The sequence below is a fragment of the Accipiter gentilis genome, chromosome 19 (assembly GCF_929443795.1).
Source record: "Accipiter gentilis chromosome 19, bAccGen1.1, whole genome shotgun sequence".
Taxonomy (NCBI): domain Eukaryota; kingdom Metazoa; phylum Chordata; class Aves; order Accipitriformes; family Accipitridae; genus Astur; species Astur gentilis.
This window is the reverse complement of record NC_064898.1, coordinates 10,212,327-10,226,010: the sequence shown is the minus strand read 5'-3', so window position 1 is coordinate 10,226,010 and position 13,684 is coordinate 10,212,327. Positions and strand designations below refer to the sequence as shown.

The 13,684-nt window shown below is 36.6% G+C and overlaps 1 protein-coding gene across 3 annotated transcripts in view; it reads left to right on the top strand.

Annotated features, from left to right (window-relative positions):
* ATM (ATM serine/threonine kinase) overlaps positions 1-13,684 on the top strand; it is a 79,229-nt gene that overhangs the window by 48,171 nt on the left and 17,374 nt on the right. For all 3 annotated transcript variants that reach the window (XM_049823682.1, XM_049823684.1, XM_049823681.1), the window contains 7 exons: positions 687-835; positions 2,893-2,997; positions 3,497-3,616; positions 4,683-4,917; positions 6,802-6,969; positions 12,256-12,375; positions 13,410-13,627. In XM_049823682.1, coding sequence (XP_049679639.1) covers positions 687-835; positions 2,893-2,997; positions 3,497-3,616; positions 4,683-4,917; positions 6,802-6,969; positions 12,256-12,375; positions 13,410-13,627 — 1,115 coding nt within the window. The remainder of the gene's footprint in view (positions 1-686; positions 836-2,892; positions 2,998-3,496; positions 3,617-4,682; positions 4,918-6,801; positions 6,970-12,255; positions 12,376-13,409; positions 13,628-13,684) is intronic.

The window sequence follows — 13,684 nt, the reverse complement described above, 5'->3', positions numbered from 1 at the left end:
ACTTGTATTTCTGATAAAATAAATGAATAGAATTGATGTTGTCTTATTTTTATTCCTTAAAACCATGTTGCTTTTTTAGCCTAAAAATGTTTACACCAGTTCTGTAATAATATAGCACAGGTATATCTGTGTTTCACCTAATTTCATTTTCCTGTGGAACTTGTCTTTTCTTAGCCCAAATTATTTAGTATCATTGTTAAAATTCCATTGTGTTTCTCCTTCATAACGGCTGCACACATAACCTGGATAAGTGGTCACAATTATAAAGTCATTAAGGTCTTCAAACAGATAGGAGTTTGGGAGTTGTAGGAAACTTTTTCAAATCCCCACCAGGAAAAACAGTTCATTAAGAAGTAAAACCAGTTTTGGCTTACTACCCAGAAATGTTGGTATGGAGAAATGTGAGCAGATAGTTCATTTGAAACACAACATGGAAATTTATTTCAAAGAATGCCAGCCACAGTAGTAATGAAACCGTTTTTCCAGGGTTGCAGCTATCAATGGTGTGATTATTAGTCTTATTAAAAAGTTTTCATCTTACGTAGTGCTGAGTTTAGAAATACTTACAGTTCTACCTTGCCTGCAAAGGCTTCTTTGTTTCCAAAGATAAAACAAAGCTTTTTAAAAAAACAGTTCAGTTTATAAAAAGGAGGAAAACCAACTTTCAGTAATTATGTTAATTCCAGGCTTTGCAGAACTTTGGGCTTTGCCACACTCTTTCCATGTATTTAAAAGGACTGGAACATGAAAACACTGAGTGGTGTGCGGAACTACAGGAAATACGCTACCAGGCAGCATGGAGGAATATGCAGTGGGGCCACATCTCTTCTGTCAAGTAAACTAACCTACTTTTTTGCTAGTTGTTTAAGTGAAAGACAATGGTTTCAGTTCCAAGCAAAAAGGCGACATTAGAATATAATTTATATGAAGCAGGTCACCTGATTTATCTTTATCATTGAATTGAAAAGCGGCATTTTTCACTTAGACCTGTCTGTTTTGTATGCACATCACTTCATTTTCCTGGGAAACTGTACACAGTTGCCCTAGTTTCAGCTGGGATAGAGTTAATTGTCTTCCTAGTAGCTGGTACAGTGCCATGTTTTGAGTTCAGTATGTGAAGAATGTTGATAACACTGATGTTTTCAGTTGTTGCTCAGTAGTGTTTAGACTAAAGTCAAGGATTTTTCAGCTTCTCATCCCCAGCCAGTGAGAAAGCTGGAGGGGCACAAGAAGTTGGCACAGGACACAGCCAGGGCACCTGACCCAAACTGGCCAACGGGGTATTCCATACCATGGGACGTCCCATCTAGTTTAGGAACTGGGGGGAGTGGAGGCGGGGGGATTGCCACTCGGGGACTAGCTGGGTGTCGATCTGCGGGTGGTGAGCAGTTGCCCTGTGCATCATTTGTACATTCCAATCCTTTTATTACTACTGTTGTCATTTTATTAGTGTTATCATTATCATTATGAGTTTCTTCTTTTCTGTTCTATTAAACCATTCTTATCTCAACCCAGGAGTTCTACTTTTTTTCTCCCCCATCCCACTGGGTGGGTGGGGGACCGAGTGAGCGGCTGCGTGGTGCTTAGTTGCTGGCTGGGGTTAAACCACGACAACAGTTGATTCTTCTTTTTGATTGTTCATAACTATAAACTGAAATTTTCCATTTTTGAGTCGTATAGTAGATGTGTCTTAAGTACAAATGAGGGATAGATAGTTTTTAATGTTTAATTTATAAGCGAATGGGGAAAATATTACTCGGTAAGCCACAAGAGGTTGTCAAGACCTGGATAAGCAAACCCCAGTGTTGATTCATGACTATTTCATAAGGAGTAATCTCCTCCCTTGTGTAATGTTGGCTGCCTGGCACTAGTTATTAAATATGACTGGCCAGGATCTAGGGAACTCTATCCCTTCCTAGTACAGCTACATCATTGCACATTTTAGGAGGAATACAGAATAGATTCACTACATTTTGGCAAAAGTAGAAGTTAGGATCTTCACTAACTCTTTCTACATTAACGTTTAGTAGTCAGGAGAATGGAAGCTGTTTCTCCTAAGACTCTTACAGAGAGATGGCTCTGGGGAACATACTCTTGGTGTGTTCATTCTCTTCTCCTGCACTGTTCTAAGATCATTGTTTAGAAGCACCTGGAGGACTTCACAGACATATCCTGTTGAAGGGCATATGTCATGCCACTATCAGAACAAACTTCATATAGGTGGGCTCTCTTTGTCCCTGGGTTATGGTCAGTGTAACCCTCTTTGGTTATAAACTTCTTAGGCAAATAGAATATTCAGCTTTAATATGAGAGCAGAAAAACAACATGTAAGATGAAAAGAGAGAGAATGAGATGGCAGAAAAGAGGAGGGTCAGGGTGAAGCAGAAAGAATAAGTAAGAAGGGCAAAGAAGAGAAAATTAAATTGAACACTATGGGTTTTTTCAGCCTTCTGATTTTCTTTATTTTTTCATTTTTTAAAATGTTTCTGATGCTAAATGTAAAAAAAATGTTGATTCTGAACTGAAGTTGCATACATACAGTAATATATATCTTTCAGCTAATACTGAGAAGCGTGTTACAATAAAATTTTTATTGTGCAGTTGGTTTTGTGTCGTATTTTTGACACAACCTTGAACATATTCTCCATATTCCAAACATTTTGACAATTACTGTTTTTTCTTTGTTTTAAATTAACAGCTTGAATGTATAAAATACTAAATTAATTTAAAATTTAAAGGGTTGCGTTGTTATTTTTTATCATGCAAAACAGCAATTCATGCAACTGCAGAAAATGTACTACTGAAAATATTTGTCATAAAGATAAAATCAACTTCTTTGTAGAGAAATACAGTTTTCCTTTTATTTTATGTTTCTTTCATTTTATTTGTAAGAGATGAGACAGGAAGACCAGGGTACCATGAATCATTGTATGATGCTCTTCAGTCTTTACGAGATAAGGAATTCTCTGCTTTCTATGACAGTCTTAAAAATGCCAGGTAACTATGCAAACATTGTGCTGTTAGAGAGAGAGATGGAGAGTGTGTGTGTTTGTAGTCACAGGTTATATATATAAGACTATTACAGGGTTTTATGGCCTTAAATTAAGACTCATGCACAGAATAAAATTAATGCTTCTGGACTGCAACTTCATTTCTAAGTTTTTTAACCTACATTTATGAGTATACAATTTGTGTGCTAATTGAAGATGCATTTCCTGTATGTCCCTTACTTTGCAGTCGTCTTAAGTGGATTTGAATGCTGACTACTCTTCTTTAGCTGAGCTATCACATAGACTTTGGAGTTTATATATGTTTACCGTGTTTTCATTTATTGACAAACTTAATTTTTTGAACTTTAATGGTAATACAAAATAATTCCAAACTGAATAGTTCTGCTGTTTGAAGTCTGTTCACTGTGTGGAAATTGTTACGGATATTTGGGATTACTTGTGGATATTAAAAAAAACAATTTACTGTTTCTCTGTTAAATCCATAGAGTGAATGAAGTAGAAGAGCTCTGCAAAGGCAGTCTTGAGTCTGTTTATTCATTATATCCAACTCTTTGCAGACTACAGCTAATTGGAGAGTTGGAAAATATAGGTCTGCTGTTCTCCAGGTATTTTTTAAGCGTGTTTCATACTCCTTTCTCGGTTTTCAGGATTTTTGGTAATCAAGTCTAGCACAAAAATAAAATTACCTCAACAAATTTTATTCGTTAATATCTCAAACTTCATCTTAAAAATTATATGGATTTTAGCTTTACTATGTGAAGACAAATCTAGATTCTCTCCTATTTCTAGACTGGATTTATCTGTGGTCTAGTCTTAATTATTTGATATTATGCCAATATCTTATTTTTAATAATTGTTTTCTTGCCTTTGTTTTGAGTTCCCTGGTATACTCCAAGGTAGTAGTCATATCTCCTAGCATTTGGTTTACTAAAGTACCCGAGTTATCCTTTCTGGTTTCCTTTCTAAAAAACATTTTCCATTTTCTTGATGATACCCATAGATCTATTGAAAGTCAGTTTGATTCACTTTCTTCATGGACCACTGTTATGATCATTATTCTACCTGAATTCTTAACATTGCTTTTTAATCATAAGAAGGTACTTACCTCTGTAGTGCTATTAACACTGATTTTTTTCTGTTACAGTTGTATCAGTTTGGTAGCTTGTAGTCATTCTACATTCATTTAGCGTGTCCAGGACCTTATGAAGCATTGCTATTTGCAGTTAATGTGAGAACATAATACATATAATGACAACCTACACAGCTACAATGTCACAGTTTGGAATTTATTCTTATATTAATCCATGTATGTCCTATATAATAAAATAGGAATCTTGGTCTCTGATCTTTTAAGTAGCCCTGTGTTTGAATGGAATTCCCTTTGCTGATGGACCTTTAACACAACAGTTATTGATGCTTAATCAAGAATGTTTACAGTGGAGTTGTTCACCTTGCTAATGGTGATCTCTTGATCTTCACGTTTGTTAAAACTGGAAGCCTGCCAGTTTTTTCCTCCATATTAATCATTGTAGGGTCTTACAGACTGTTTCTTGGTTTTGAACTGTAGACTGTGAACTACCTTAGTAGTTTACTTTTGTTACTTATCTTGCATTTCACTAATACTTAGTGAGAGTTAATAACAGGTCTTTTTTCTTTTGGTAACAATTGCAGATCTGTTACGACTCAACAACTGAATGATATTTATTTGAAATGGCAGAGACAGTCCCAGCTTCTTAAGGACAGTGACTTCTGTTTCCAGGAACCTATCATGGCTCTGCGCACTGTAATTTTGGAGATCTTGCTTGAAAAGGAGAATGAAAATACAAAAAGAGAATGTATTAAAGACATCCTGACCAAACATCTGGTGGAGCTCTCTAGATTGGCAAGAACAGCTAAAAATACACAGGTAACAAATTCCAGGAAAGATCAGTGACGGATGTTTAGTGTTTTAGTTTATAAAAGGACTTCATTTTTTAACAGTACTCAAGATTAACTGTATTCTAAGTTTATTCAATGAATCAATTAGCTGGAGACTTAAACTATGTAAAACTTATTCATAAATTGTATTTATGGGCATGTTTTCTGAATTTTGTTTGTAACTGTAAGCTACTCTGAGGCAGATAATATAAAAATGAAATTTTTAGTGAAGAATGCTCTTACAGCTCTGTTACTTTCATTTGGTGCAGTTTTATATATCCAGCTTTCACTTGCATCATACTGTTGTAGTGTTCCAGAGTGAAGCTGCAGAAAAAACTCCATTGTATCTGTATATTTAGCTTTGTCTTCAAGGTTTTATACTCTTAAAGCACCATTGCACTGTCATAAATCTTTCTCTGTGAATGACTTAACGGGATTTGCAGTAGCAGTGGTTTCGGCAGCTGCTAGTGCATTTAAGGTCCAGAGTCAGCCTTAGTTTGTTCTAGGTAGTGCATCTGAAGGAGTAACTCAACATGAATTTATAGAGCAACAATATCCTCCAAGAACCTCTGCAGAAAATAGTTCCAGCTAAATACATAACCTGGAAAGGTGTTTAAAAATTTACACATGTGAAACTATATTAAACTTTGATTTCAGGAAAGTTCTAACTCTTTTTGTGCATAATGATGAAATCAGTAGAGCAGCTGTCTTGGTTTCATAAATTTGCAGGGTTTACTTAGTGCCCCCAGAATTGTTTGGGAAAATTACTTCTTCAGAATTTTTTTATCTCGTGCCTGCCCAGCTGCTAACACTGGTGATGAGTGTCCTGTAAGAGCCTCAACAGAAGTTAATTTTTTTTCACTTTGAGTTTTAGCTACAGAAAAAGATTAAAATTGTGGTGCTGTATTTTGGGAGGATTAGAAGGTTCTGAAAGATTGAGCCAATGTGTTTCTGAAAACGCTATTGTTCCAGCCTCTTCAGTGTTGCAGGTCATCTGCAACCTTTGGGGTATGCTTCTGGGCCTTATCAGTCTTTCAAACCATGGGCTGATAACCCTTTCCTTGTGGCACGCTAGTAGTTGAAAACACTGAGTGTCTGGATGTCGGGAGTTTTTGAGGAAGCACTCCTCAGCTAAGGGCTTTTCTTCCTCTTTGGTGCCGCTGCCATCTGTCAGGAGAAGGAAGAGTGTGCCATAAGGAGTCACCACACTGACCACTAATGGAAGTAACCAAACTTACATTGTCATTTACAGGCATTCTTACATTTTAATTGCTGACCTTGCTTATTTAAAAGTTTGATTGATTTGGTTATTGGTTGGACAATTTGTGAAAATACACTTTAGTCTCAATCTTTGACGTTGTTAGAAAGATAGTTTGCTCTTTGTACTATCATAGTGACTATCATAGATTGCTAAATAATGAGGATGTTACTTCACTAGTGATATGAGTGAAGAAGCAGGCATGCAAAAGAATTAGTGTATGATGGTGCCATTTTTCTTAATAGTTTTCTGTGGTCTTTTAGGATGTAATAATAATCACTAACCTAAAATTATAAATCAGTCATTTCAGTAGGTGCTGATTGTAGAATTTCTATAGTTTATACCTCCAAATAATTCAAAACATTAAACATTCATACTTTATTTTGGGGGTTGTGAAGTTTAATTCTGTAGTCTGTTTTTGTTGCAAATCAGAATTTTCTGCAAGTATATAGAAAAACAACTTCCATCTCTTTGCTGCAAATAAATTCTCAGCATTGGGTAGGCAGAATATGCTACACAGTAGATCGAATAAAAGTGGAGTTTAAAAACAAAACTTGCTGTGAGATACATGTATTTCACTTAAAGAATTGTTTATAATGTTTTTTTCAATTTCAGCTTCCAGAAAGAGCTATGTTTCAGATCAAACAATACAATCCAACAGGATATGAAGTTTCTGAATGGCAACTAGAAGAAGCTCAGGTTTTCTGGGCTAAAAAGGAAGAGAGTCTTGCACTGAATATTCTTAAAAGGATGATAAAAAAATTAGATGCAGATTGGTTTCAGGTATGTGTTATATAATGTATAAACTTATGGGAATTAAATTATTTAAGATCCTATTTTCACTTTCCAAAGTTTTCCTTTGGAAGAAGATTAAAGGGATGTCTGCAATATTACTAAATCTGGTTTGTACTCTCAAAATGTCTGAAAGCAAAAAAATCTGTATTAGCAAATATCATCAAGGTTTTCAAAGCAAGTCTGCAAGAGTGGCAAATGTTAGAATTCATTATTATTTTGCTTCAAATGCCACCACTGTGAAATATATAGCTTTTTAAAAAACAGAGATTATTTCCCTTGATAAAAAGTTAACTTGTTTTAAACAAAACTGTTACATACAGGTGTATCATCTTCTTCTGTGCCAATAGTTAAAGAAACTAATGGCCAAGCAGGCTTGTTAGGCGTAGAATCACAGAATCACTTAGGTTGGAAAAGACACTTAAGATCATAGAGTCCAACCGTTAACCTAACACTGCCAAGTCCCACTAAACCATGTTCCCAGGCACCGCATCTACAAGTCTTTTAAATACCTCCAGGGATGGAGGTATTTCTTGTAGTGAGGGGTCCAAAACTGAACACGGTATTCAAGGTGTGGCCTCACCAGTGCCGAGTACAGGGGGACAATCACTGCTCTAGTCCTGCTGGCCACATGATTTCTGATAGATATTATGTTGGGAAATATAATAATGTACATGTTTTTGTTAGAAGAAGAATAATAAAGATTTTATCTCCAGTCCTTATTCTGTAAAAAAAGACTAATACAGGGATACACTAATAATGTATTTTATGCTAAAGAAGCACACCTCTGTTGCAGGCGTTTTCCTGATGTCTGTAGGGAATCTTTGTCCAAAGGTAGGAGTATGAGTTGAGGCTTCTACTTCAGTGGGCCTGAAGCTGTATCACAAAGTGTACAGAAATTCCCGGCAAGTTTTTGACCGATAAACTTTCACTACTGTACCTCAGACTTCTTTGTTCCTTGAACTAATCCATTATCAAGGAACATAGATATGAATGCGGATGCTGTTTCACGTCTTTGAATCTTCCCCATTTTACAAGCACACTGAGCTGTGAGTTTTATGTTGTACTTCTGAAAATGGAATCTTACCTCAAACAGGGGAATGTTTCCTCATCAAATTTGACTTCAGCAAGTGCCTCTGAATCTTAGTTATCTTAGATCTTTTTGTAAGCTTTCTGAAAAATTATGTCACTTGATGTGAAGGAAATACTACATTTCCATCTCCAGTTCAGAACTGAAACAAAAATCCCTCTCTCCTATCTCAGTAATGGGCAATACGAACTTCCTAAGAAAAAATGTGAAGACTAGTTGGGCTGTATAGCCAGAGTACTTTCCCAGACTGATTTGTACCACAAGAACTTCCTGAACCAGAGGTAGTTTCTTTGTAGGTAATTCCTTCCAATGTTTTTTTTTATAATATAAATTTGTCCAGTCACTTTTTGAGTCTGTGTAAGCTTTTAATATCCAAGCAAACCCTGCAACAAGGAGTTCCACAGCTTAATTCACACAGGTTTAAGAGCCACTTGTTTTGTTGATTTTGAACGCCCTATCTCTATTTGATGTTAGTTCTCGTCTTGGAAAAAACACTGAATCCATTCCTTCTCTCCATTCTCCATAGTGAGGTAACTTTTTATAGTTAAATTTCCAAACAGGAATAACTGTTTCAAAGTCCATCATTGTATACAAGAAGTCTTTTCCCCCCCTCTCATGCATCACTTAACTTTTTCTTTTTCTTTTTTTTTTTTTTTTTGTGCTGGTAATTTCATCAGGGTTTTTTTTTCATTCCATTTTTTGTCCGCATTTCTTCAGTCTGTCTTTGTTTTTATCACCTTGAAGAACTCTATCATCACCAGATTTTGTGTTCACTGCTCATCACCTTCTCAAGTTTAATATCTTTTGAACAGCACAGATGACTTGATCTTTGGAAGCTTTTCACTGGTCACCTAACTCTACTGTAAAAAGTGGCCCATGTATTTCTGTTTCTGTTGCCTATCTTAGTTCTTTTTGCCTCCAAGAATCGTGCATTTTAGTTCTTACGACTTAGTTTCAAGAGCCTTTTGTAGAAGAACCATGTCACATGACTGTTGGATTCTGTTGGAGTAGGCTGAATCATACAGATCTTCCTTTGCTTGTTGAGTTCTTCAAGAAGTTCAGTTGAGTTGGGAAATGGGATACATCTGAGGATGCTAAGAGAGTTGGCTGACATCATGTCAAAGCCACTTTCCTGTCATCTCTGAAAGGTCATGGAGATCAGAGGAAGTCCTGATGACTGGAAGAGAACAATCACACCCATCTACAAAAAAGGGATAAAAGCAAGATCAGAAACTGCAGAGCAGTCAGACTCATTTCAGTCCCTGGGAAAATTACAGAACAGGTCTTTCAGGAAGCTCTTGCCATGCACATGAAGGAAAAGGAGGTGGTTTGGAAAAGCCAACAGAAATATACTATCGTGCTTGACCAACCTGATTGTCTTCTGCAGTGAAACAGTTTGCCTGGTAGACATGGGACGAGCTGTGGATGTCATCTACCTTGATTTTTAGCAAGGCATTTGACACAGTCTCCCACAATATCCTTCCTGACAAGCTGGTAAGATACAGACTGGATAGGTAAGATCACAAGATGGGTGGAAAACTGGCTAAACTGCTGAGTTCAAAGGGTGGTTGTTGATGATTCAAAGGCAGCCTGGTAGCTAGTCAGAAGTAGTTGTTCCTTAGAGTTTGTTATGGGGTCAGATACTATTTTTATGACTGAGATCTGTATGACAGGACTGAATTTCCTCACCAAACTTGCAGATAACAGCAAACTGGAAGGAGAGAGAGAGAGAGAGATTCTGGAAGGAGGAGCCACCAGTCACAGAGACCTCAATAGTTTGGAAGATTGTGTTGATAGGAATTGTGTGAGATCAGTGGGAAGTCCTTCACCTGGGACAGAATAATCTCGAGCACCATTACAGGGAGGAGTCTGACTGGCTGGGGTATACTTTTGCCAAAAAGAACCTGGGAGTCCCAGTGAACAGCAAGCTAAAATGATTCAACAGTGTGCCCTTGTAGCAATGAAGGTGAACCGTATCCTCGGCTGCATCACCAATCTACTGTAGCCAGTAGATTAGGAAGTGTGATTATTGTACTCTATTTGGCAGTTCTTAGCCTACACCAGAGATAATGTGTCCAGTTTTGGTCCACGGTTTAGAAAGAGACATTTTAAAATTGGAGAGGATCCAGCAGAGGGCCACCACAATGATTACAGGGTTGGAGAACTTGGCAAAGGAATAAAGGTTGTAGGGATTGGGTTTTTTCAGCCTTAAGAACCAAAGGCTCAGGGGGATCTAGTCACAGTCTTCCAATACCTGAAAGGTAGGTATAGTGAAGATGGAGGTAACTGCTCACAGACATGCACAGTGAAAGGACAAGAGGCAATGACACAAGTTGTTTCAAGGGAAATGCCATCTGGATATGTGAAGAAAATTCTTTACCACTAGACACTGTGAACAGGTTGCCCAAAGAAGTGATGGAATCTCCCTTGCGGGAAATGAATAGTCAAGAGTCAGTTTAGGAGAGTCCTGGAAAACTTAATCTAAAGCCCTGCTTTCAACAGAAGCTTGGGCCAGATGGTCTCTATAGGTTCCTTCCAGCCTCAACTTTTCTGTCATTCTATGATGTCCTTTTACAAAAGCTATTGTGGCTTTTCTTCATATTAATTCGTCTGCTTTTTTTGTGGGGTTTTTTTTGCTAATTTATGTACACCTGATAAGAATCTTATTGACTTGTGCTTGCCTGGAACTTGTTAAAATATTGGTGTCACATCTGCCACCTGCCACTCCTCTTATATTAAGGCAGTTTTAAGTAAAAGCTTTTAGTAGTTAAGTTATTTCATCTGTGAATTGCTGTAGACCTTTCGAAAAATACATTCTGATACTGGAGAGTTGATAGTTTTCATTTTGTCTGTTCGTTCAGTAGCCCTTGCTGTTGACACTTCAATAGCAGTCAGACCTTCAAATCCCTCAGAAATAAAAGCTTTGTAGTGAGACTCTTCAGGCTCTTCCACAGTGAACACAAATGCAAATAATTTTTTTTTTCTGCTTTATCTTCTCAGAGTGCTGTTTGTTTTATTAACTCTATTGTCTTTTTATCAAGTAGACTGTCTAGTGGCTAGCTGCTCCTAATATATTTAAAAAAATGCTTTTTTATTATTTGTTGAGTCTTCAAATTGTTTGGGGGTTTTTGGGCAGCCTGATGGTGGGGTTTTGTTTTGGGTTTTTTATTTGACAGGATATTTTATGATTTGTTTAATATATTTTCTTTTTCACTTGGACAAAACTTCATTTTGTGTACTGATGTGGTAAAAATGTCTTCATTGTTGTTACCTTTGTGTTTAGCTATGATGGCTTGCTTTGAGTCTTTTTTGGAGGGTAATAAACAGTCACTTTGAATCCATATACATTATTAAGGAATATCACACTTCAGAAAAACTAGAGAATATTGGGCCAAGTTCTCCATATATACATATCAGGACAAAATCAAGAGTTGCTACTCCTCTTTTGATTTGCATGCCTGCTCCACGAATCAGTTGATGGGGGCATCCAAAAATTAGTCCTTCTCTCACCTTCCAGTGTTTTTACCCTGTCCACATAAGGTTTTGTGGTTTTGCAGCCTATGATATCCTTCAGTATTTCACAGTCATTGTTGCTGTCTTGATCAGGTCATCTTTAATATGTACCCTATAGGTAAAAGTATTTTGGAAATGTCCTACTGTACAGTTAAAGTTGAATTTCCAATCTGGAGGCAAGTCCTTTGGAAACCTGCTCCACCATCTCCTCAGAGCACTTTTAACCAAGTTTCCATGTAGAGGTCTGTCTGAAAAAATTAAAGATCACACATAGTTACTGCCATTCCTGAGTGTTTCCTATGGAGCATACTATGGTACTTCAGACTAAATGGGGATATTAGAAAATACAATTCTGGAAACATGCTGTGAATTTATTTAATTTTTCTTACATTTTGTCATTGTTTTATTCTGTTTTTCATTGTTCAAACTGTCAGGTATTTAAAATATGTGCTCTTCTTTAGTCTACATAGAATGTGAATGTGATTTAAGGTTATTGACTACTGTAGATGTAGATGGTAAATGACTGTAGATATTACATATAATAGGCCCAAGTGATTGAATTATATTCAGGGTTTGAAAGCTTTATAAATTGCCTACCTCGTATGTAAAAGGTGTTTTTATTTAATGCCTCCCTCTTTTTTCTTTTTTTTTTCCCAAAACTTGCTTTCTCAAAGGTTGAGAATGATCCTCGTATGAAATTGATGTACACAGAGTGTCTGAGGCTATGTGGAAGCTGGTTAGCAGAAACATGCTTGGAAAACCCTACAGTCATCATGCAGAAATACTTAGAAAAGGTGCATCCAGTCTTTGAAATGTGCAGTCTTTGAGATAATGCTGTGCTAAAATATGGTGTTAAAATGTCAAATTTTTCAGTACAGCCTCTATTTTTCTGGATTGAAATTATGGTTTCTTATAAAGTATTATAGTTTCACATAGTATTGTGTAATACTGTAATTTTATAAAATATTCAGAATATATGTTTATAGAATTCACAGTGAAACTCTGTGCAATATTGGCTTAGGAATGCAGTGATTACAACTATTAGTCCAGTTTTCCTTTCCTATTCCACTCCATCCCCATCCTTCCTTTCCTTCTCAGGACAGATCATTCACTTACCATGTTTTCAGTATGGGCATTCTATTTGTAACATTCTCTTTCCAGGTGCTGGAAACTCTTGTTCTAGTGTTTCAAAGTACTGTAATTTTTTTTTAACTCTTAGGCAATAATAGAAGCATTTTTATTATATTTGTCCAGTCTGCATTTCTTTATTTCATACTAATTTGTGAAACTCTACATAGTTGCTTTTCTCTGTTACTTTCTACAGGCTTTCTTCACTCTGATGATTTGAATCAATGACTTGCACATATAATTTCCTTTTCTTTTGGGCACTTTTTGGCCTGTCTTCTATTTATTCTCACCATCTTATATTGTAAGGTTGTAAAATTATTGTAAAACTTCATGCCTAGTTACTCTAAAAGATAGATAGCTGTAGGAGACTCCTGTATGGTTATTAAAGCTGTTTCATACAGGATAATCTTTTTGACTGTTTGCACTAGAACACTCCTCAAATATTAAATTCACTTAGGAGAAAAATACTCAACCTGGTAGGTTTTATTTTGTATGCATATATATTCCATCATAGGCAACATTTAATAACCTGTTTGAGCAGATGACCCTGCTTGAGCAGGGGGGTTGGACAAGATGACCTCCAGAGGTCCCTTCTAACCTCAACCATTCTGTTTTTCTGTGATAATAGAGTTTAATCAAGTATTACGCAGCACTATTAATCTGATTATCAGTCTTACCATTATTGTAACTTCCCTTTTAGGCTGTGGAAATTGCTGCAAGCCACAGTGGAGACAGCAGTGATGAGCTGAAGAAAGGAAAGATGAAGGCCTTCCTGTCTTTGGCTCGTTTCTCAGATAATCAGTACCAGCGAATTGAGAATTACATGAAATCTTCAGAGTTTGAAAATAAGCAGGCATTACTGAAGAAGGCCAAAGAGGAGGTCGGCCTCTTCAGGCAGCGTAGATTTCAGGCAAATAGGTGAGGATTCAAATGAAGAGGTGGTTACTATGGAGCTATTAAAGGCTCCATCTTTAC